This window comes from Staurois parvus, unplaced genomic scaffold, assembly GCF_062004578.1.
Source record: "Staurois parvus isolate SC_StPar_1 unplaced genomic scaffold, SC_StPar_1.0 ptg000022l, whole genome shotgun sequence".
NCBI classification, from domain to species: domain Eukaryota; kingdom Metazoa; phylum Chordata; class Amphibia; order Anura; family Ranidae; genus Staurois; species Staurois parvus.
In genome coordinates, this window is record NW_028317818.1 from 2,000,465 (window position 1) to 2,025,221 (window position 24,757).

At 41.9% G+C, this 24,757-nt stretch overlaps 1 protein-coding gene across 3 annotated transcripts in view; it reads right to left on the reverse strand.

The window, feature by feature from the left end:
* The window catches only part of FAM234A (family with sequence similarity 234 member A), an 82,063-nt gene that overhangs the window by 14,963 nt on the left and 42,343 nt on the right, over positions 1 to 24,757 (reverse strand). For all 3 annotated transcript variants that reach the window (XM_089691659.1, XM_089691665.1, XM_089691673.1), the window contains 2 exons: positions 17,933 to 18,073; positions 7,744 to 7,822 (listed from right to left, as the gene is read on the reverse strand). In XM_089691659.1, the coding sequence (XP_089547785.1) occupies positions 7,744 to 7,822; positions 17,933 to 18,073 (220 nt within the window). The remainder of the gene's footprint in view (positions 1 to 7,743; positions 7,823 to 17,932; positions 18,074 to 24,757) is intronic.

Sequence of the window (24,757 nt, forward strand, 5' to 3'; positions counted from 1 at the left end):
ACACTGACGGAGCCTGCTCTACTCTATGGGTGGGCTCGGAGTAAATGGACACCACTGTCTCTTTACACCCAGCTAACCTCCTCTACGATCCACCGAAATGGAAGAGACAGATCCCCTTTATTTAGTGGACTGGATCAGCCTCGGAGGTAGGCGGGTGTAATAGGACAAAGACCTTTAACACCCGCCTGTCCTTAGGAATGAATTGACCTTCTGATCAGGTCCGCCTGAAAAACAGACAGGCGGACCTGATCAGATGGCCCATGTGAAAGGAGTCTAACAAAGAAGTATCTTTATTTCCAGTCATGTGACAATTTTTAAATCTTACTGGACTTAGCTTAAAATAATATTTTTGAGAATGAGAATTCTAAACAAACAATATAAGGAGTACTTTCTATGAATATTTTTCACTACCATGCTTACAATGCCAATGTTACCATAAAAACGGAATTACATTTTTTAAGTAAATCTGTCACAAATTTGGACAATGTAAGGTAAGCATATTCTGAAAAAATAAAAAGTAGAGGCTATGATCATGTTAAAGTGATCAGTAGATCCACAGAAAAAGAAAGCTGAAGTTATAAGCAAATTTTCAAAATTACTTTTGCTAGAGCTGGGGGGAGAGGAGTCAAGCTAATTGTTTACAGAAGAGTCAAGATATGCAAATCATTTATGCATTGTTTTATGTTTAGTATGTGCCCCATTTAATCTCCCAGGTTTATGACACTGTTAACTTTGTAAATTCAGCAAATCAAACTTGCAAATATAAGGATTTCTGACTTACCTGTAAAAGAAGCTGGTATTAAATTAGGCAGAAAGGTCCAGCTAAACAGGATGAAAAAAACTTCCCTATACAGTAATATATACCATATATGTATCCAATGTCTGTGCAAACACCAATCAACTTAAAATGTTACTAAACCCAGGACCCTGCATTCACTATATTTGGTCTCCCACAGTACATAGAACATGGAAGTGCAATTATTTTAGTAAATATAAACTGCTAAATACCTTTCCTCATCAGCACTTAGAGCAGTCTTGTGACTTCAGCTGAGCACTGGTTAAAGCTTGTAGGAGGAGTTTTCTTTCAGCTATAGGAGGATGCAGAACCCCTGACCCTCTGCCTGGACAGTGCTGATTGGCCCTGTGCCGATCACATGCACTCTCCCAAGGAAAAAAAAAAAAACCTCTCTAGCAATGCACACTAAACTGAGCATGTGCAGAAGGGCTACGGTTCAGTCTGTCTTATCAGCGTGGACATTTGAACAAGAAGAGGGGCAGAGAAGTCAGGATCAAACAGCCTTTTTACACAATGCAGAGGATTAACCCATTAGGTTCCACAGTGAGTATAACAAGCATGCTTTACTGCATATACAGACTGATTTTACTGTTGTGGGTTTAGTAACACTTTAAAGTTCAAATAATTGTGCAGGCTTCTTCCAAAACAATAAGTGCCAAAATTACTGTGTGGTGCTGCCCTCCTTTATTTCACACTCACGGACAATTGTTGACTCTTATGTATAGAGAGTCTAATATGCTACTAATTCCTTGTGATCACTGTGACTGTATTTGTATTTCCCTCAGTCAATCTCTCCTCCACTACATCTCCTATGGATGGAAGGCTGATGTCCTCTCACATGCAAAAAGGAACGGCAAAAGGGCCCACATAGCGTAATTCCGTTTTATTATAAACAGAGTTAAAATTACTTGCACTTAATAAAGTTTTTTAAAACCATGAAAACTGCCGAACTGGAAGTCAAGGTCTGGCGTGTGTTCCACTGGCCGGATATGACGTCACATCTGGTCTTCGTCTAAAGCATTTTGTCTTCAAAGGCGCCCTTTATACATAAGAGTCCACAACTGTCGGAGTGTTGGAACAAAGGAGGGGTGCACCGCACAGTAATTTTGGAAGGAGACTGCACAATGCCACTATAGACTGCACAATTATTTGAACTTAAAGTTGATTGGTATTTGCACAGATATTGAATATATATTACTGTACAAGAGAGCGCTTTGAGAAGTTTTCATCTTGGTTTGCTATATAAGGGGGACAATAACTAGCTCAGCAGCAGACTTAAAATACCTAATGTTTATGACATAATAATTTGGCAGGATTTACACAGCACTGTTTTTTACACTTTTATATTTTAGTAATTTATTTGGTAACACTGTGTGTTTCTAGTCTTAACTAGAAAGGGGAAAACCCAATTCTTTGGGCCATAAGCCTGAACAGTCTGGTTCAGTTACCTAAAAATGGTGGAACTAAATGCTGAGGTGCCCTTCTGGGAAGACAAAAAAGGAATCTGTTTTTCGAAATGAAGCTGTGGCTGAGAGACTTGCACAGCCTGAACCATATCCAGACAATGGAGGAAAACAGCCTTTTGATGAACTGAAGCCAGACAAAGGGATGGACGAAAGTGTCTTGGTTAAGGTGAAAAGCAAAGACTACCTTAGGCAAGAAGGAAATCCTGGGCCGTAATACCACCTTGTCCTCAAAACCAAAAAGGGTTCTTTGTGAGATAAGGCTGCCAGTTCAGACAAATGCCTCACAGAGGTGCTCGCTACAAGGAAAGCTTGTGGGCGAGAGTAATGTAGACAATGGTTCAAATGGCAGCTTCTGAAGTACTAAGGTGACCAGATTGAGATCCTAATGACTTAAATGTGAAGACTGGGGGTATCACATGAGATGAATAATTAGAGAGTATGAACCTATCAGTCTGAAAAAGAATCAAAAGTGCAAAGTTTGATAGTGCCAACTCCCAAACATTGATAGAGACCTAGCTACATGAAGAGAAGCATGAAGGGTTGAAGCTCCTGGTCTCAAACCAATGACTTCCATGTGCAATGATCTATTTTGTGGGAGGTGGAATTCGTATTCTTAAGCATCAGAGGAATCACAGAGTCTGAGATGTCCCTTTTCCTTAGGAACTGGGCTTTAACAGCTATGCAATTAAAGCCAGCAATTGTAGAGCAGGATAGGAAATCCACACTTGGGACAATAGATCTAAACCAGGGGTGTCAAAATGGCGGCCCTCCAGCTACTGCAAAACTACAAGTCCCATCATACCTCTGCCTTTGGGAGTCATGCTTGTAACTGTCAATCTTGCAATGCCTTATGGGACTTGTAGTTTGGCAACAGCTGGAGGGCCACCAGTTTGACACACGTGATCTAGACTATATGGCAAAGTCTTCAGTGTATCTGCTAGACGTTTTACCAGGCTGTCGTACCACATTTGCCTGGAACAATCCAAATTCATGAGGATTGTCCGTATGCTCTCCAAAGATCAGGGTGTACCGATCCAACAAAGCCATCACTGCTTCCACCAGTGGATCTCTAGACCTGGATACAAAGCTGTCCAGTTTGTTGTTGAACGGCAGTACACATTCGGCATTCCCAAACTCTGCCCCAGTACCTAGAAATTATGTGGGCGTAGAGACCACTTTCCTGGATGCAGGTTGTGCCGCCTGAGAAAATCTGCCTACCAATTGTATACCCTTAGGACAGGGGTCTGCAACCTTTAAGACATAAAGAGCCACTTGGACCCGTTTCCGAGAGGGAAAAAAAGACTGGGAGCCGCAAAACCATTGCAACATTTAAAACAAATCCGACACTGCATATATTGCAAAAAGCGCTCTGGTCATGAAGGGGGTTTAAGGGCCCAGTAAGCAAAGGGTTAATCAGGGCCACAGTGTATCGTCATAATCACAGTCATAGCCTTAGGTCAGTGGTGGGCAACCTTTTTTTTCAACTGAGCCAAATCTCGCCAAAACCACGATTGAAATTTATTTTGAGAGCCACATTTTTAAAACTGAAAATACATCCCCCATATAGTAATTCATCCCCCATATAGTAATTCATCCCCCACATAGTAATTTATCCCCCACATAGTAATTTATCCCCCACATAGTAATTCATCCCCCACATAGTAATTCATCCCCCACATAGTAATTCATCCCCCATATAGTAATTCATCCCCCATATAGTAATTCATCCCCCATATAGTAATTCATCCCCCATATAGTAATTCATCCCCCATAGTAATTCATCCCCCATAGTAATTCATCCCCCATAGTAATTCATCCCCCATATAGTAATTCATCCCCCATAGTAATTCATCCCCCATATCGTAATTCATCCCCCCTATAGTAATTCATCCCCCCTATAGTAATTCATCCCCCATATAGTAATTCATTCCCCATATTGTGTCAATTCACTTACCTTTGCTCCGCGCGTTCCTCTCGCCGTGTTCCCGCGCCGTTCCAGTCTTCAGGGCGGACTGTGAGAGGAGAGGAGTTCGTCACGCTGCCCCGCCTACATCCTGACAGCCAATGTTTGCCACGCTCCGCGGGCCGGATTAAAAGGTCCGGCGGGCCGTAGTTTGCCCATTGCTGGGCTAGCTGCAGAGTCCTGACTTTTGGGGCGGCCGCCCGAGAGGAGGGAGGGGAGCGGGCGCCCGGCACACAGAAGAGCCGCGGCTTGCCGACCACTGAGCTACGGCAACCCTATTGCCTGTCACCTGGTGGGCAGTGTGCTCCGGAGCCGCAACAAAGGTGAAAAAGAGCCGCATGCGGCTCTGGAGACGCGGGTTGCAGACACCCGCCCTAGGACTTACACTGCTGACAGGCTGAAACATGGAGTTTTGCCCAGGACAGGCTCAGATGTAACTCATTTGCATGGTGAGACTTCTGGTTCTTCTTTGACAATTATATGTCACTGTCATAGGGTTATCTAACTGAATCTAGAGCAGCTGGACTGCTAACTGGTTGGTCAAACACTATAGGGACAGCAAGGAGATGTTCATCAGGAAATAAAGTTCTTCCTACAACCAAGACCCCAGCACCAACAAGGTGCCCTAGACTCTCCCTGAGCCTGACAAAATGGGGTCTGCAAGAATTTTCCAAAGAGGTGCAAATAAAGGACTTTACTACTAGAGTGGGATTCCTGAGCCACCAACTCAGGGATGGCCTGGCGTTAACTGTATCAGCCTGTCTAGAAAAAAGAAAAAAAAAAAAGACTTGACAAGATTTGACACACAATGGCAAAATATTGCGCTACAGATGTCAGGAGTGAAATTAGGCAAAAGGAACCACCTCAAAAAGGCTACCATTAACCCCAAGACACTCATGCAGAAGCAGAGAGTCTGAGGGTTTCCAGACGGAAGAGTATGAACCTTAAACTTGAAAGTCTGAAGCTCTCCTGAGGAAGAAATACTCTGGTCTGAGATGTGTCCAGGATCAGACCCAGATGTACCCATACACATAAGTAAGCATCTTTTAAGTCCATAGAATCCAAAAAGTCTCTTTGGTGAGGGGAGGCAGTGACAGATCTCGTTGATTCTATCTGGATTTGTTGGGCCAGAACATTCAAGGTTTTAAGGCCCAGGACAGGGCATATTTGTCTTTGTGTTTTGAAACAGGTTGGAATAAAATCTTTTTGCAATTGGAATTGAAGCTATAACATTTGGGTACAGAAGGCCAGAAAGTCTAATGGAGAATTACTAGTGTGTGGGGAGACACAGGAAGCAAGAGGGTGTAAGGAGGGAGCAGGGAATGAAACTAGAGTTGTAGCTGTGGAACACCACCTCCTGGCAACCAGGGGCATCTCCATAAGAAGATAGATTTGTCAGATGTAGAGTGCAAGACTTTTCAGGTAATCTGGGAACCAAGTTTGGAGAACCAGAATGATGAGGTTTAGGGGGTACAGAAATAAAAGGGAAGCCTTGTTATTGATCGTGGAGGGAGACTACTTTGCAGTCTGCTCCTAGGTTTCTTTCCCTTGGGAAGATGAGTGCTCGCGCCACCGGTAACACCCTTAATTAGAGCATCTAGAGTCGGTCCAAAGACACACTGTCCAACAAAGGTAATTTGGATTAAACGTATCTTACGGGATTTCTGCAGTTCAACACTTTAGCCCCCTGCTTGAGGAAGGAGCGCTCTTCCGCCATTAGAAGCCAGCGCATGCTCCGAAATGCATCGCATTGCATCTTGGTCACTGATGACATCACACCTACGCCGATGTTGAGGTTCAGCGTGCGTTCCAGCCACCATCTTTAGGAGGATGTGCATGCCAGCCGGCTCCACATCTGTCTCCCTCCTGAACCAAGCTCCCTACCACTGAGACTTGGATGATACAGGCACCAGTGACAGCAGTTCCACATGGTGTTTCTACAACACAATACCCTACATGCTTTTATTACTCTACTACCATGTGAGTGTTCCTACTTTTTATTATATATTAAAGTGGTCTGCTGCACTTAGAGGCGCTTCTTCTTCTCTCCTTACAACACTTTAGCCAAACTGCTCTTGTTTTATGTATGTTTAAAGTAGTTGTAATCCTCAGACACGAAGTATGAACAAATCATATCCCTCTATAGTGTGTACTTGTCTCTATTCAAATCACTGTAATTTCTGTCTGCTGCCCCATTCCCCTGCATGAATCCTGACACCAAGAGAAAATAGATGATAGGGGACGGACCTCCAGCAGATTGGCAGCCTCAGTTTTGTTCCTGTGCAGTGTGAAGTGGTGTGTATCCCTTCCCTCCAATCAGTTCTCCTCAATGTGCTCTGCAGTACGTAACTTTAGCTCTCCATCCCCTGTTTTCTGACAGCTCAGACAAGCTTTAGAAATGAAGCACTTTGAGGTTTACAGTTGGGATACACCCAGATGTCTGGAACGGCAGCTGGTTAAGCCTCTCTGCGAGCCACTGAAAGCCTGAGCCAGCAGCTCCATCCCCCTCCACAGCCAACACTCCAGTGAGCACTGGAGGGACAGAGTACAGAGTGATTACTGTTCTTTGATTGCTCATTTCTCAGTGCAGAGCCGGAGGGGACAGATGCAGCATCAGATCACCTAGGGGACTACAATTTTGTTTTTTGTTTAAACCCCATACTTCACTTTCAAATATCTATATAAAATTAGAAAAAAACAAAGGAGGATTATTGTGTATAAACTTTGAGAAAGAGAAAAAACGTCATCTTTTTGTTTAATCTAAAATACATAAAATATGAGGTAAATGTATTGTATATAGTCAAGCCATGGAAATAACTATAAAGCAGCTAGCACGCAAGGTATAGGTAACAATCCCCACATATATATAAAAAAAAGTGCAGCGCTAAAATCAAAATAAAAGGCTAAATAAATCAAGTAGAACAGTAAAGTGCATCACACTTGTGAGTAAAATAAGCAGCAAATCAGCAAGTAATAATAAAGCAATAATGTCCGTGAATACAAGTGATAATTAGTGCACTACAAGTGCAGATAAAAATAATCAACAGAAAGTATTATAGTACTTATGTCCGTATTCACAGACATTATTGCTTTACTATTACTTGCTGATTATTTTACTTGCAAGTTTGATGTACTTATGTGATGCACTTTACTGTTCCACTTGATTCATTTAGCCTTTTATTGTGATTTTAGCACTGCACCTTTTTTATATATATAAAATCTGAGGTGTTTACAGCAAAGTCCATAGAAACATTATAATTACAATGCCAGCTCAAAAAAGAGAGGTGAGACTGCCCAACTACAATTTCCTTGGCATTGTACGAATATAAAATGATCACATTAGCTGATACTCATTAGATATTAGCAACATCTGGTTGATTACTGAATAAGGTACAATGACTAACTTAAAAAAACACAATTACATTTTGGGATCTAAAGGGTACTAAAAAAATGTATGCATTAAAATGGCCGAAAGATACAGACATGAAAAAAAAAAAGAACAAAAACAAAGCACAAACCTTCTTTCTGTTATTTCCAATTCCAATTTCCATTATTATTGACAAAACATCTCTCTTGAAATAGCCCAGTGTGGGTTTACTACAAGAAACAAAAATGGTACTTTAATACAATAAAGGCAGTTTAATCTACCAAATGTAGAAATACAGATTTAAAAGTTGATGCACTTTTAGTCGACAGTCACGAAGGAGACTGCCCAAACATATTTAAGTTCTAGGTGGAGTATTCCAACTTAGTTACAAACTGGTTTGTTATGTCTTGGGAATAACATCTCCATGCCATAGTTACTGTCTTTGATTCTGGAGTTTTGGGTGTTCCCATCAACCTTGGGGTGTTTTCACTCATACTGAATTCTCCATAATTTTACATGAATTAAAAATCCAACATGGAGGGGGGCACACCCAATTTTGCTCATGTCAGACATGCAGACTTGGGAACACAGGTACATGATCTCCCCATGAGATACATGGAACAACTAGGCAATTTAAAGCTTGAGCATCTACCAAATACTGAAATATAACTTTTGGATGGACTAGCCTTTGAATATTAACACAATAACACCTTAACAGCCTTATTTACATTTCTGCTTTAAATAAAAGTTATGCAAGCTTAAAAAAAGTGAACACTCTGGTGCTCAAAAAGTGTCTCTTGCATCTCTCTGAAGATGTTCTAGGCAGCATCTAAGGAGGTGTTCATCATCTGTCTCTGAGCTCCAGAAGCATTACTGTCAGGGTCCTGTCCACGGCAGGAGTTTTGGAAGATCCGGCATTTCTGCCAGTACTCTAGATGGCCGCAGAAGTACATATCAGCCTCAGTCTGGTGCCAGGCGGCCTTTATAAGGAGGCTCATCACTTCCTCTAGTTGCTGGATGATCTCTAGCTCCTCGTGCCCTGTTTCCTGTGATTCTGACTTGTGAATTTCTGTTACCGACTCGGCTTGCTCCTGGACCTGTCTACTCTGATTTACCCCTGATCTGACCTCGGCTTGGCTTACGGATACTCTCTCTCTCGCTCCTCTGTGAATGACCTTGGCTATCCCATCTGACTACGACCGCTCTGATTCCCACCTGGTACCTGACCTTGGCTTGAACCGACTACCCAGTAAATATCCAAATCCTTTAAGGGCTTGCATACCACGCACAGGAGCCTCCTGTCTGCAGACCTATCTCCGTGCACCAGCTGTGCTTCTGAGTGGACCTCCAACCAGCACTCCTACAGGTGGCCTGTGCAACTTTGGGCCAGACTCCCGCTGTCCCACTCTCAGGGGAGTCCGGAACTTAGCCGCAAGGGAAGCCCTCTCTCCATTGGCCTCCATCACCAGGTACGTGATAATTACACACTTTCATATACTATGAAGCCAAAATGAAGTTTGATGAATTTATTGCTATTTTATATACTTAATGTAATTGATTATCACTTGCTAGAATGTTACCCCCTTCCTGCTCACGCCGGTGTCCTTTTAAAAAGTTCTGAATGCCAGAGGGTGGGAAAGATTGGCCTCTCACACTATCACAGTGGTCAACTGGTCGGAAGATGGGCCCGACAGTTACTAGTCATTAGCAGGAACCAAAAACTTTCACTCGCAGCTTCGTCTCTGTGCTGGCAGCTCGCAGTGAGCGCACTCAGCATGTAAACATCGGCCGCCCAGGGACACACATGTGCGGCACGTGGACATTAAAGCCCACCCCTTTGCTGCCAAATATATGTGTTAGACGGTCGTAAATTGGTTAAAGAAGAACTCAAGGAATGTGATTATTTCATACACTTAATTATTTTCAGTCCACTGTGGTCTGGTCACGTGATCCAGCTTCCCTGTGTCAGTCAGCAGCAGCTGCAGGGGAGAGGAGAGAGCGCTTGCTTGACAATGGTTGGTAAAGCCTGGAGCGGTAATTTCACCCTATTCCTATGGCACATCCATTGATGGTGCTGTCTCCTCTCCCCTGCTGCTGTAGCTGGCTGACACAGGGGAGCCAGATCATAAGATGTTACACTCTGCATATGTGTATATGCCCATGTGAGCAGGGGGGCTTTAAAACATTAATGGCTTTTTTGGTGCTTTTTGCAGAAACGCACTACAGTCCATTTAACATGGTTTCCTATGGGACGTGTTCACATATATAGTTTTTTTTAGCCGTAGCGTTTTTGGGAAGGGTTAGGCACTTTTTGTAAATGCAAAACGGTGCGTTTTTGGTCATTGTACTTCAATGGAGACCCTCCAGAAAAATCATGTAGTGTATTTTTGATGCAATTTGTGTTTTCTTTTAGAATCTCAAATTGGCCCCACAAAAACCCATTAAAAAACACGCGAGAAGGACAGCAAAAAGCACTGCAGAAATGGATCAAAAGCAAACTGCGTATGTGTGCACCATGCCTAAAGATTTGTTTTGTTATTTTTCTTTATATTATTATAATACTAATAATAAGAAGCCTGCACAATTATTTGAACTTTAAACTGTTACTAAACCAACAACAGTAAAATCATTCGGTATATGCAGTAAAGCATGCTTGTTATACTCCCTGTGGAACCGAAGGGGTTCATTCTCTGCATTGTGTAAAAAGGCTGTTTAATCCTGACTTCTCTGCCCCTCCATCTTTTTTTTTCTTGGGAGAGGGCATGTGATCAGAACAGGGCCAATCAGCACTGTCCAGACAGAGGTCAGTGGTTCTGCACCCTCCCAGAGCAGAATGAAAACTCCTCCTACAAGCTTTAACCAGTGCTTTGCTGAACACTGATCGAAGTCATAAGACTGCTCTAACTGCCGATGAGAAAAGGTATTTAGCAGTTTATATTTACTAAAATAATTTAATTTACATGTTCTGTGTACTGTGGGAGACCAGATATAGTGAATGCAGGGTCCTGGATCTAGTAACACTTTAATGGTATTACTATTGCAAAGGATCAATTCATTCCAGATTTAGATCAAGTCGCCAGTAGCCTGATACTTATAGTAAAAACAAACTAATGTCTGCTTATGTAGCTGTGATATTGTTTACGCCCCATCAGGCCTCATTCACATGGTCATTTCTAAGCATACACCCATGTGATGGCCGTATTTTTCCTGCACTGGATGCACAGGTATTCAGTGTGCAGGCAATTACATCAATTGGGAGGCAGAGGCTATATGAACACAGATGCAGCTCCAATTTTGACAGTTTGAGTTCTGGCAACCGCACCCAAGTGGATGTCAAATTAAGAACAATGTCTATGCCTGTGCAGCTGATGTGTCCCAATTAACATGAATGTGACTGCCTGCATGTGGATGCATGCAACACCCGTGCATACCATGTAGGTAGTACACGGCCCTGATGCGATTTTACACTTAAATATGCCCATGTGAAGTGGGGCCAGATGCTCTATCATTTCCATAAACATGGATCGCAGATATTGCTCCTTCAGGAGACTCATTTTCGCTCCGATGTTATCCTAGTCCTCCACAATCGTTATTATACTCAGTGGTATCATAGTACTAATCCGCTGGCCTGGTCTAGGGGGGGTGTCGGTGGCTTTTCATCATACCTTTGGCCCTGAGGTCTTGGACTCACTAATACATCCAGCTGGGCGCTACCTCTTCCTCAAATTGAAGTTCCAAGATTTTGTTTTCACGGTGGCGAACGTATACGCTCCCAATCAAGATCAGGCTCCATTTCTCGCAACGGTCCTCTCTAAGCTGTCCGATTTTGGGGGTCCCTGTTTTATTGTTGGAGGGGACTTTAACATAGCATTCTCTCTAGACCTGGACACTTCCATGGGTAAATCTTCTCTCGCTTCATCGGTCTTATCCCTTATTAAGTCACGCTTGCATGAATTACATTTAGTGGACGTTTGGCGAATCCAACACCCTTCGGAGCAAGACTATAGTTATTATTCTGCAGCTCACGCGTCATACAGTCGTATTGACTATTTCTTTGTGTCACAGTCTTTCCTAGATTGTCCGACTTCTTCCTCTATCGGTCATTTCCTATGGTCTGACCATGCCCCAATACATCTTATGATTCAGGACCATCATCTCTGCTCCACTTTTCTTGGCGCTTGAATGATACTCTGCTCAAGGATTGTGTGTTGTGAAGGATGTGCAGACTAATTCAACATTTTGTTCTTGATCATTCATTGGACACTACTGGCCCTCTCAATCAATGGGAGAACCTTAAATGTGTTCTTATTAAACATGGCTCTCGTTTAAAAAAGGCTCGAACGATGGAGATGTGTCGCTTGTTCTCAAGCCTGGAATCTTCACACAAAAGAACGTTGGACCCAAGGATTGCGGTGGACTTAGCTAATGCTCACAGAGATTTACTCCAACTTTTAGATTCTTCGTCTCTTGTTGCACAAGACAAAGCACGCAACACTCACTACTCCCTAGCAAATAAATGTGGTCAACATCTGGCACGTGTACTCCACCCCCATCCATTCCGTTGTTCAACCCAGCACATCAAGGCACCTGACAATACTAAACTCTACCACAATAGGGGAATTTCATCTGCGTTCGAGCGTTACTATTCTCAACTCTATAATCTATCCTCGGTGCATCCTGCTGCTGCTCCCGCTTCCTCTCTTATGGCTATGTCCCAATACATTATGGAGACGGCACTGTCTGTTCTAGATGCCCAGGATGCATTGGATCTGGAGGAGCCCTTCTCAACTATAGAAGTTCTGGGAAAACTGGTAAGTGCCCGGGCCCAGATTGGTTTACCCCTCGCTTTTACAAAACTTTTGCTGCCCCACTGACCCCGCTTTTGGCCCAAGCTTTTAATATCGACGATCTGAAAGTGCCTTCTTCAGCTTTTATGTCCGCCAACATTTCAGTTATCCCAAAGCTGGATAAAGACCCTTCTATTTGCGGTAGCTACCGCCCAATCTCTCTACTTAATCTAGATGGTAAGCTTTTTGCTAAGCTTTTGGCGAACCGCCTCTCCCCTTTTTTACCAACCTTGGTCCATTGTGATCAGGTTGGTTTTGTCCCAGGTCGTGAAGCTAGTGATAATACTTCTAAAACTATCCATCTTATCTCTTATATCAAACAACATGGCTCAAAGGCTTGCCTCCTTTCATTTGACGCTGAGAAGGCGTTCGATCGCATTGATTGGCGTTTTCTACATCTTACCTTAGAACAGATAGGTTTGGGCTCGCGGTTCCTCGCTTGGATTATGGCCCTCTATTCTCGCCCCTCAGCGTCTGTCCTGGTGAATGGTACGGTCTCTTCACCCTTCCCCATTTTGAATGGGACTAGACAGGGTTGCCCACTCTCGCCTCTTCTTTTTGTTTTGGAAATGGAACATCTTGCGAGAGCCATACGAGCGAATGACTCAATTTTGGGCATCTGCACTCCCTCTGCGCATCACAAACTGTCTTTATACGCAGATGACCTTTTAGTATACATCCAACAACCACTTGTTTCACTTCCCAGTCTTTTTCATGAATTCCCCAGATTCGGTCTCTTCGGTAACTTCAAACTTCATATCTCTAAAACGGAGGTCTTGAATGTATCGTTACCTGCCCATGTGTTGGCGAACTTGCTCTCCAATTTCTCTTTTCAATGGCGCCCAAAGGCTATTAGGTATCTAGGGATTATGATTTCTGCTGACCTTACTGCTCTGTATTCCCTTAATTACTTACCCTTGCTTTCTCGTATCCGAAAAGATCTGGCGTCCTGGGGTGCTTTGGCTTAGCCCTGGTTCGGCCGCATAAACACCCTTTTAAATGGATACCTTACCAAAGTTACTATACGTTTTCCAGACTGTGTCGATTACTGTGCCTAAGAGTTTCTTCCTTTCCCTACGTTCCCTTTCAATTAGATTTATTTGGAACCAAGGTTTCTCATGGTTAAAATATAGGGTACTTACGTACCCGAAATTCAAAGGCGCAGTGGGTTTACCAGACTTTGAACTATATTATAGAGCCACATTGCTAGCCCGGATGCTTGACTGGTTTCCCAGGCCCTTCCATAAAGCCTCTTGTATGATTGAACAAGATTTGACTCCGGTTGACCTACGGGCTTTGCCGTGGGGTTATAGTTGGGACCACCAGTGTTTTCTCTGCCTATCCCCATTGACTGTGGCTGTACTGCGATTGTGGTATCAACGGGGCATTGTTGCCCTCTTATCGTCTGATCCCTCTCCCTTATCACCCCTATTTGACAACCCTGCTCTTCCTCAGGGGTGGGGCTCTTCTGTCATTGGTCCCTTTACGCGCACCTTATGGCCCGTAGCTCAAGACTTTATTTGCCCTCAATCGGGTCTTCGGCTCCTTCTGGGTGGGCCTGGGGGTTGGTTGACCACTTTACATTTTTCCGCATTTTGCAAACACCTACACTCTTCCTCCGACACTCATCGTCCACTTACTGAGTTTGAGCAGCTGTGCTCCCTCTCTAATCTGCCTAGACATGTCCTAGCCTCCCTATATAAAGTATTGCACAATGCTCTTCATTTTGATCTCCCTTCCTACACCAAGGCGTGGGCTCGAGATCTAGGTAAAGACATCTCGGCTGCAGACTGGTCCACATCGTTCCACTTCACTCATAAATCGTCTATTTCTTGTTATTCACAAGAAAAGAACTTTAAGCTCCTTTCTCCATGGTACAGGGACCCCTTCTCCTACACAAAATATTTCCTTCTACATCTAATCTATGCTGGCGCTGTACTAAAGCTGTTGGTACACAGCTCCATATCTGGTGGGATTTTGACCTAATACAACCCTTCTGGCGACAGGTCTTTGCTATATATGACAACATCTATAGTGAGTCCTTGGCCCCTTCACCAGAAAATGCTCTCCTCTCCATATTACCGGGCTCGCTGGCTGCGCAGAAGAATAATTTGCTGTGCTTCTTTCTATCCGCGGCCCGCCAATTGATACCTCTTTTGGAAGACGACTACTCCCCTGCCTCTTCCACTGTGGGTCTCTGTACTTAATGATACCATGAGTATGGAAAAAATGTTGGCATTTGCCAATGATACCTACGATAAACATAAGTTGCTGTGGTCGGTCTGGCTCCATTTCCCCTCCACTTCGTCTCTCCGAGATTTGTGTTCCCATGTTGTGCCTTAACGGAGTTGAGCCCTACTCCCCCGAGTCTTTTTCATTCTAGCATGTTCGTTGGTGTGGCCCTGCAGTCCGTATTGGGGTGCGGCCGGTGGGATCATTCCGATGGGATACTGATGGATGAGCACCTTGTCTCCACTTGTTGCCGTGCCTGTCTGCCAACCCTCTTCCTTTTCTTTCCTCTTTTCCTTCAATATCTTTACATCTGGTGTCCCCCCCCCCCTTTTTTTTTTCTTCACTCATTCTCTGTCTGGGTGTATTCTCTTGGTTTTATGGAATTATCTCATTGTTGAATACCGCCTGTCTGGGGATGCCCCCCTTGTATCTATGTTTGGATTCATCTTCCTTCATCCCCATGGATCATATTCATACCTATGTTGTTGTTTTTTTGCCCATTCCATTGTCGATGTTCTTATTACTTTCTTGCTATATATTGTTTAATATGATACAAAATCTAATAAAGACAAATTTGCCTTTAAATATGCCCATGTGAACGAGGCCTTACTGCCATACTTTTATACTTACTGAGCCTTGCTGCCTTCCTATTTTCAGTATCCCTGCCTGTTTAGGCTCTAGTGCTAAAACATAGGCAAGAAGATGACATCATTGGTCCCCCTTAGTGACAGTGTTCAGGCCTGGTGATTGACAGCTTAGGCCACAGCACAGTTATGGTCACATGCTCCCTCATACCAGGAAGCCTCACTGGAAAGGCAAAAGGATGGTGTCCATTTCACATTTTCAAAGCCATGTGACTATAATACAGCTTTAAAAGCCACAGTAAGTTAATAAAGCATCTGTTGATAGAACATCAAAATAGCTGTTGTTTCTTAGTAGATGATAAAGAGCAGGGTTGCCAACACAAATTCACCTATGTAAGAGCAATATATAGAATTATATACAGTATCTCACAGAAGTGAGTACACCCCTCACATTTTTGTAAACATTTTATTATATCTTTTCATGTGGCAACACTGAAGAAATGGCACTTTTCTACAATGTAAAGCAGTGAGTGTACAGCTTGTATAACAGTGTAAATTTTCTGTCCCCTCAAAGTAACTCAAGACGCAGCCATTAATGTTTAAACTGCTGACAACAAAAGTGAGTACACCTCTAAGTGAAAATGTACAAATTGGGCCCAAAGTGTCAATATTTTGTGTGGCCACCATTATTTTCCAGCACTGCCTTAACCCTCTTGGGCATGGGGTTCACCAGAGCTTCACAGGTTGCCACTGGAGTCCTCTTCCACTTCTCCATGACGGCATCACGGAGCTGGTGGATGTTAGAGACCTTGAGCTCCTCCACCTTCCATTTGAGGATGCCCCACAGATGCTCAATAGGGTTTAGGTCTGGGAAAAATACTTGGCCAGTCCATCACCTTTACCCTCAGCTTCTTTAGCAAGGCAGTGGTAGTCTTGGAGGTGTGTTTGGGGTCGTTATGTTGGAATACTGCCCTGCGGCCAAGTCTCTGAAGGGAGGGGATCATGCTCTGCTTCAGTATGTCACAGTACATGTTGGCATTCATGGTTCCCTCAATGAACTGTAGCTCCCCAGTGCCGGCAGCACTCATGCAGCCCCAGACCATGACACTCACACCACCATGCTTGACGGTAGGCAAGACACACTTGTCTTTGTACTACTCACCTGGTTGCCGCCACACACGCTTGACACCATCTGAACCAAATAAGTTTATCTTTGTCTCATCAGACCACAGGACATGGTTCGAGTAATCTATGTCCTTAGTCTGCTTGTCTTCAGCAAACTGTTTTTGGGCTTTCTTGTGCCTCATATTTAGAAGAGGCTTCCTTCTGGGACGACAGTCATGCAGACCAATTTGATGCAGTGTGCGGCGTATGGTCTGAGCACTGACAGGCTGACCCCCCACCCCTACTATCTTTGCAGCAATGCTGGCAGCACTCATACGTCTATTTCCCAAAGACAACCTCTGGATATGATGCTGAGCAGGTGCACTGAACTTCTTTGGTTGATAATGGTGAAGCCTGTTCTGAGTGGAACCTCTCCTGTTAAACCGCTGTATGGTCTTGGCTACCATGCTGCAGCTCAGTTTCAGGGTCTTGGCAATCTTCTTATAGCCTAGGGCATCTTTATGTAGAGCGACAATTCTTTTTTTCAGATCCTCAGAGAGTTATTTGCCATGAGGTGCCATGTTGAGCTTCCAGTGACCAGTATGAGAGCGTGAGAGCGATAACACCAAATTTAACACACCTGCTCCCCATTCACACCTGAGACCTTGTAACACTAACAAGTCACATGACACTGGGGAGGGAAAATGGCTAATTGTGCCCAGTTTGGACTTTTTCACTTAGGGGTGTACTCAATTTTATTGCCAGCGGTTTAGATATTAATGGCTGTGTGTTGAGTTATTTTGACGGGACAGAAAAGTTACACTGTTATACAAGCTGTACACTCACTACTTTACATTGTAGCAAAGTGTAATTTCTTCAGTGTTGTCACATGAAAAGATAATAAAATATTTACAAAAATGTGCGGGGTGGGATACTGTATGTACAATATTTGTGAAACACTATGGTCTGATAAAACTCATAAGCACACAGTGAATTAGAACTCTAAGATAAACAATGTAATTCTGTGGATTTCAATATAGGTCCCATATGTTGTCTCATGATGATGTTGTTAACTATACATACAGATATATACAATATAATATACATACGGATATTCAAGTATGGCAATAAAAAGCAAAAAAGTTAAAGTACAGCTTTTAGTTTTGGATAAGAGTGGAAAGGGCTTTCCCTGTTGGTTTTTATTGCTGTCTGTGCCCGCATTCGGGAGAGATTCATTCTCTCCATTTGTCCTGTTTGCCATTACCAATGAAAGTGAAAGTAAAGAAAAACCCAAAAATTTGGGTTGTCCCGGAAAAGTAACAGAGGAGAAATCTTCCAATGGGGACACTAGTTCTGGTGACCTGGGGGTCCCCAAGGGATTCACTTAATTTTCAGGGATTTCCTCTCACTTCCTGTTTGGTTATGGAACAGGAAGTGAAGGGAAATCTCTGAAATGTAACTCAATGGCAAAATAAAAAATCTGACAAGCGTTATAAGCCTCCCTTACGTTATCCAAAATGAAAAAAAATAAAGTTTTTGCCTATAGTTCTATTTTAAGTCCTTGTTTAATTACCTTAAAATATCTGTTGTGTTCACAGACCACAAAGATCGAAACTTTTGTCCATCAAGCAGTTCTGAAACTTCTGATTTCACAACCAAAATGTTGTTGTAATAACTCCCAGGAACATTTAACAAGTAGAGAATTCTACCTGAGCTGAAATCATAAAAACATGTGCAAATAAATTAAAGCCACTTTGAATAAACATACTAAAGTAACTTTAATAAAATACAAAAAAAAAGAAAAAAGACATAGGAAAAAAAAAAAAAACAAACAATGGAAAAAATTCATATGCATCATTTGCAAATGTTAGAGCACCCCTTCAGCTATTCTACTAGTGTTATCTTTTTGTAATATCCTGAACCTAATTGACTCATACAGTATCTATAAAGCTGTACTCCACATATGAAATACAAACATGAATGCAAATTATACATTAATAAATATTTCTGTTAAGAATGCAACTAGTGAATGTACCTGAACTGAACTCGGTATAAGCATCTTGTCAAACCCTATAGTGCAACACACAGACTGGAAGTCAATCAGTTGATTTGCATGCAAATGTTAAGCCCTATACACAAGATGAGAATATCAGATGAATGATCGTGGGTTTTTTTTTTTTTGTGGGGGTATGCTACTCTCATATCGAAAATGAAGAGGTTACTAAAGTTGTGAAAATTCTCATATGACAGAATACAACTTCGAAAGCAGTGTAATGTATTCTTTCGTTTCCTAGCATGCACCATCGTTTGTCCTGGTATCGTACGAGAAAAATGTTTGTGTTTGTCTTTTCAGATATTGTCGCATGAAATGTACTAATGATCAGATTATCGGACGATCGCTTAGAAAGCGGTATTTTTCGTCTGATTTTCTCATCATGTGTACGGGACATTAGACAAAGCACATGTTGACAGCACAGTAGGCAGACAGGTGATCTTAACAGTTTGCTGCTACTCTTTCATTGTCCAGACATCAGGCTGTATCCCGTCTAAAGGCTGGTACAAACGGGTCGAATATCGGTCGGAAACTGCCTGACATTGAGCCTGTGTTAACAGCAGCCTGTCCAGCTTCTGTCTAACAGGCATGCAAGAAAACCACCCCAAAGTGTTCTGGTCGGGTGGCAGTCCCCCAGTCAAAACACAGTAGCTCAGCAGGGGAGATCACTGCACAAACATCGCATTATTACTACGGCGACCTCTCAGTTCTTTTCTTCTCTCTTTCAGTCTGCTGTGTTGAATGAAGGGAAAAAAAAAAACTTCTTATGCGAAATGTTAAGAAAGTGGTGTCATCTGCATGGCTATGCAACAGGGCTATGTAAATTTCTTTTCAACAGTTTTTTTATTAAGATCTGATTTAATACAGTACACAAAGTGCAAAAACAGCATTCCCTCCACATTCAAAAGGCACTTACAATAAAGAAATATGTTCACATATGCTTTCAAAAACATAGCCGGCTACACACAGAATGCTTAGTACAACTGAGAACGAGTCAAGTTATTGCCCACAATGGCACCTCCAGTTGAAAATTAAGGTTGCTTGGGCTCAATAATACATGGCCTAGCAATGATCAAAAGGAGATGTCACTGCCAGGGACAAGAAATTCTGCTAGGCTAATAAGATGCTCTTACAGAACTCTAAAATCTAAACGCTTTTCAACAACCCAAATATGGGAGAAAACAATGCGATTCAGGTTTGGGGGACAAACGTCTCTCTTATGTGCCTTAGGAACATTGCACAGTATTAAAGGATAAGTTTACCTTTCATAACATGTTACACCCATATTCAGGGTGTGAAATGTTATGATCAGACCGGCCTCCACTCCCCCTTTTGCCAGCTTGAGGGGGATCTTTTTCCCCCTTACCAGCTGTCAAATTTAAAAGAAAATTTGAAATAAAATCCATCATCCGAAAAAGGAAAGAGTGTGGCACAGCTGAAAACTTACCAATACATGGCCATCCACCTAAACTGACAGGCCAGGCAAGGTGAGCATTAATCAGAAAAGCAGCCAAGAGGCCCATGGTACCTCTGGAGGAGCTGCAGAGATCCACAGCTCAGGTGGGAGAATCTGTCCACAAGACAACTATTAGTCATGCACTCTACAAATCTGGCCTTTATGGAAAAGTGGCAAGAAGAAAGCCATTGTTGAAACAAAGCCTTTAAGAAATCCCGTTTGCAGTTTGCGAGAAGCCATCTGGGGGACACAGCAAACATGTGGAAGAAGGTGCTCTGGTCAGATAAGACCAAAATTGAACTTTCTGGCCTAAAAGCAAAACGTCATGTGTGGCGGAAAACTAACACTGCACAATGCCTTGAACACACCATCCCCACCGTGAAACATGGTGGTGGCAGCACCATGTTGTGAGGATGCTTTTCTTCAGTAGGGACAGGGAAGCTGGTCAGAGTTGATGGGAAGAGGGATAGAGACAAATACAAGACAATCTTAGAAGAAAACCTGTTAAGAGTCTGAAAAGACTTGAGATTGGGGTCGAGGTTCACCTTCCAGCAGGACAAGGACCCTAAACATACAGCCAGAGCTACAATGGAATGGTTTAGATCAAGGAATATTCATGTGTTAGAATGGCCCAGTCAAAGTCCAGACCTAAATTCAATTGAGAATCTGTGGCAAGACTCGTTTATTGCTCTTCAAAGACACTCTCCATCCAATCTGACAGAGCTTAAGCTATTTTGCAAAGAAGAATGAGCAAAAATGTCACTCTCAGCAAAGAGACATCCCCAAAAAGATGAAAGCTGGTCCTAAAAAGTACTGACTCAGGGGGGCTGAATACAAATGCACGCTACGCTTTTCACAGATTAGTAAAAAAGTTTGAAAATCATTTTCCTTCTACTTCACAATTATGTGCCACTTTGTGTTGGTCTTTCACATAAAATCCCAATAAAATATATTTGTGTTTTTGGTTGTAACATGAAAAAATGTGGAAAATTTCAAGGGATATGAATACTTTTTCAATGCACTGTATCTGCTTGCTCGCACATCCCGTACAGGCAAGCAGATATACTGGCAGATCTGCAGGAGACCTGCATGGCACCAGCAATCTGCTGATAGCTGGTGCAATGCTTTACAGGCTCCTGCAAACAAAAACAATAAATGCACATTTTTTTTACCTGAAAAAAAAATGCGCATTTATTATTTTTTACTAAAAGGTGAACTTATCCTGTAAGGGAAGTAACATAAAGAGGAAAGAAAAACATTAAAGGGAAAGAGGGCTGTGTAAATCTCAGAAATAGATGTACAAAATTACAAATCCTTCAGCATGTAAGCCAGCTCCCTTATATGTATTTCCTTTATGTACTTAGTTGTTTGTCTGGAGATAAGCTTTAACAGATCAGGTGAAGACACTACCAGAGCCAACAATGACATCTAACATTGGAACCTATCAAGGTGTTTTGCTTACACATCAGTGCTCCATTGTACAGTGTTGTTTACACAAATATCAATGTTCTTAATTTGTAACACAACATCAACTCTGGTCACATGCCAATTAACTTCCATGTGCAAAATGGGTCAAGGAAACTTACCATTAACCAATGTGAGTGTATTTGTTCCAACAGAAACTGTAGGTAATGGGTTGCATCATTTTGAGAGCAAAAGCTAGCTGAAAGCGACTTAAATCACAGTATGCAAAGCCAACGATAGATAAGAGATTTTGGAAACAAGTTCTGTTGTCCAATTAAATAAAATCTAAACTATGACTTTAAACCCCAAAGTTTAGAGGTAAAAGAATAAAATAATATGGCAGCATCTTGTGTGAAGTATAGATTCTTTAGGCTTTGGGGTAGATGCAACACTTCACACCATTGTTCCTTCTACATGATGACATTTCATATAAAGTCATTATTTCTTTGTATTCACCAAGATTAAAAAACATGACCTCAAGAGAAAGTATTTTAACATACTTACTCCTTCATATGTTTTTAATGTAATTTGTGGATTAGCCGCTAGAGGGAGCTCTTGGTACATCCGTGAAAAATCTGTGTCTGCCTTTGCTGTATCTATGCAAAGAGACATGGCTGTCACCCTTGCTGAACTTAACCACTTGCCCGCCTCAGGATTTACCCCCCTTCCTGACCAGGCCATTATTTGCATTACAGCACTGCGTTACTTTAACTGACAATTGTGCGGTCATGGAACGCTGTACCCAAATGAAATTTCTGTCCATTTTGTCCCACAAATTGAGCTCTCTTTCAGTGGTTTTTGATCGCCTGTGCGGTTTTAATTTTTTTGCACTATAAAAAATAAAAAAAAGAAGACTGACAATTTTGAGGAAAAATTTTTTTTTTTTTACTTTTTTGTTCTTATACTTGTCCAGTAAAAAAAATTTTAAAACTCAAATTTCATCATAAATTTAGGCCAAAATGTATTCTGTGACATGTCTTTGCTAAAAATCCCAATGCGTGTAAATTAATTGGTTTACGTGAAAGTTATAGCGTTTACAAATGGTGGTATATATATACTGGGATTTTTTTTTAAATGTTTATTTTTACTAGTAATGGCGGCGATCAGCGACTTATAGCGGGACTGCGGCAGACATTCTGACACTGGGGGGAACTGACTTGGTGTCACTGACATCCCCAGTGACACCAATACAGTGATCAGTGCTAAATAAAAAAAATAAAAAATTGACACTGTACTAATGGCACTGGGCAGGAAGGGGTTAACATGAGGGGCGATCAAAGGGTTAACTGTGTGCAGGGAATGTTTTACTAGGGGGTGGTGTGTGTGATTCACTGTAATCACACTGCTCTGGATGGCTGTGCTGTGTACAACCATCCACAGCAGTGTGCCCGAGCTGACAGGGAGGAGGACTGTTAGTAAACAAAACAGTCCTCCTCCCGTCGATGATCGTCGGAAATCACCAGGTGTTGGCGAGTAATTACAGGCTGGGACCCGGTGATTGACAGCTGTGGCCATGAATGGTGGCGCGGGTAGGGCACACACGCCCCCTACCCAGAAATGCAAATTCACGTACTGTATATATGTGATTTTGTGCACTTGTGCTGCCCTGTAGCAGTATTTCTGCTATAGGGCGGTGGGGATGCTGTTGAAACAGAAAAATACATCAAAAACATACTGAACAAAAAAAGAGAGAGAAATAGAACAACCCTGTATAAGGGGAATGGGGGTGCATGGTTAAATATGGTACTATGTAAATCCAATAAGAAAAAAAAACAGCAAGCCAAATTAAAGTGTGTTTGAAGGCAAACATTTTCTTTTTCATTTTGAATATAGTAAGAGAGGGTTACAACCCCCATCTGTTTTTTTTTTTTGCCATCTTTGGTAAGATTTCTCTTCACTTCCTGTCTCATAGCCACAACAGGAAGTGAGAGGATATCCTAGTGTCCCCATTGGTAGATTCCTGCTCTATTAGTATTTTAATGTCAACACAAAATTTATTTTCTTTTACTTTCAATGGTAACGCATAACTCTAAGCAAAATGAAAAAAAAAAACAGTTTTGCCTTTAGCTACAAATCCACATGAGGAGTTTACCAAAGTGCCATATCAGCAGAAAAAAGAATGTCAAGGACTTGGCAGACTTCTTTATCACAGTGACAAGCAGAGTCTGTGCTGCCAGTATCAGACTTTAGTAAACTCTCCATCTGTATCTTTAACTTGGTGCGCTGGCTTTTATTGGATTTCAAACATGTCTGCCTTTGATCATCTACAGTACATTACATGGTTGTTGACAAGAGTTCGCAGTTTACAGAAGAAAAGGTCAACATGGTTTTCTCTGTCTTTTCAGCTCATGCAGAGTGGCAAGGACACAATATGAAAAGAGTTTTTTTTTTTAATATAAAAATTAAGGAACACTATATTCATTTGAATTTTACAAAAAATACAACAGAACAGGACACAAAAATTCAAAATGAATGACAAATTGCAACAGAAAGTAGAACAAACCCCAAAACAATTTTTAAATGTAATAATAGTAAAAAGGTCCGGTCTGAGCATGTAGGCCCTTTACAAAATAATCTGCAGTGGGTGACTGGGGACAAAGAGAAGGCAAATTTATTAAATACCGTCTTCAGCTCTGTGTATACAAAGGAGCATGGGGGAGCTCTTGTCCATAATGGGCATGGTATTGACACATTTCCAGATGATCCACAATGGCTCAAAATTGATATGATCCAGAAGTATTTAGACAGAATAAAGGTGAATAAAGCACCTGAACCAGATGGCATACACCCTCGGGTCCTAAAAGAACTGAGCTCTGTCATTTCAAAGTCATTGTTTCTAATTTTTAGGGACTCTTTAATGACTGGCATAGTACCACTGGATTGGTGTAAGGCCAATGTGGTGCCTATATTTAAAAAGGGATCAAAGTCTTTCCCAAGTAACTATAGACCTGTTTAACGTTTAGAATTGGAAAAATACTGGAGAGTTTAATAAAAGACCACATAGATGAGTTCTAGCTAGAAAAAATATTGTAGCCTCCCTAGTGGTCTGATTATGTCAGTATTTCTGTGCTCAAACCGGTACATTTTTTTGCATGGAAATATGTCTTTTATTGTAGGCCTGTAATTTTTAGGAATAACTCACTGAAATCTGTCCAAACAAGAGTCTAGTAAACATCCCGGATAGGATAAAATTTGAAACACGAAATCATAAATTATAATTTAATTAATAATCATAAAAAATAATATAATAATACATTTAATTCGATAATATAATCAAACCAAAAACACTGAAATTTGAAATAGAGCGCCAAGTTCGCACATCAATGAGCAAAGTCGCAAAATCGTTTTTAGTGTCCGATGACAAATTTCCCCACGAATCATTATCACTCAATTCTGCAAGTAGTTCTAATTTACTATCGCTGTTC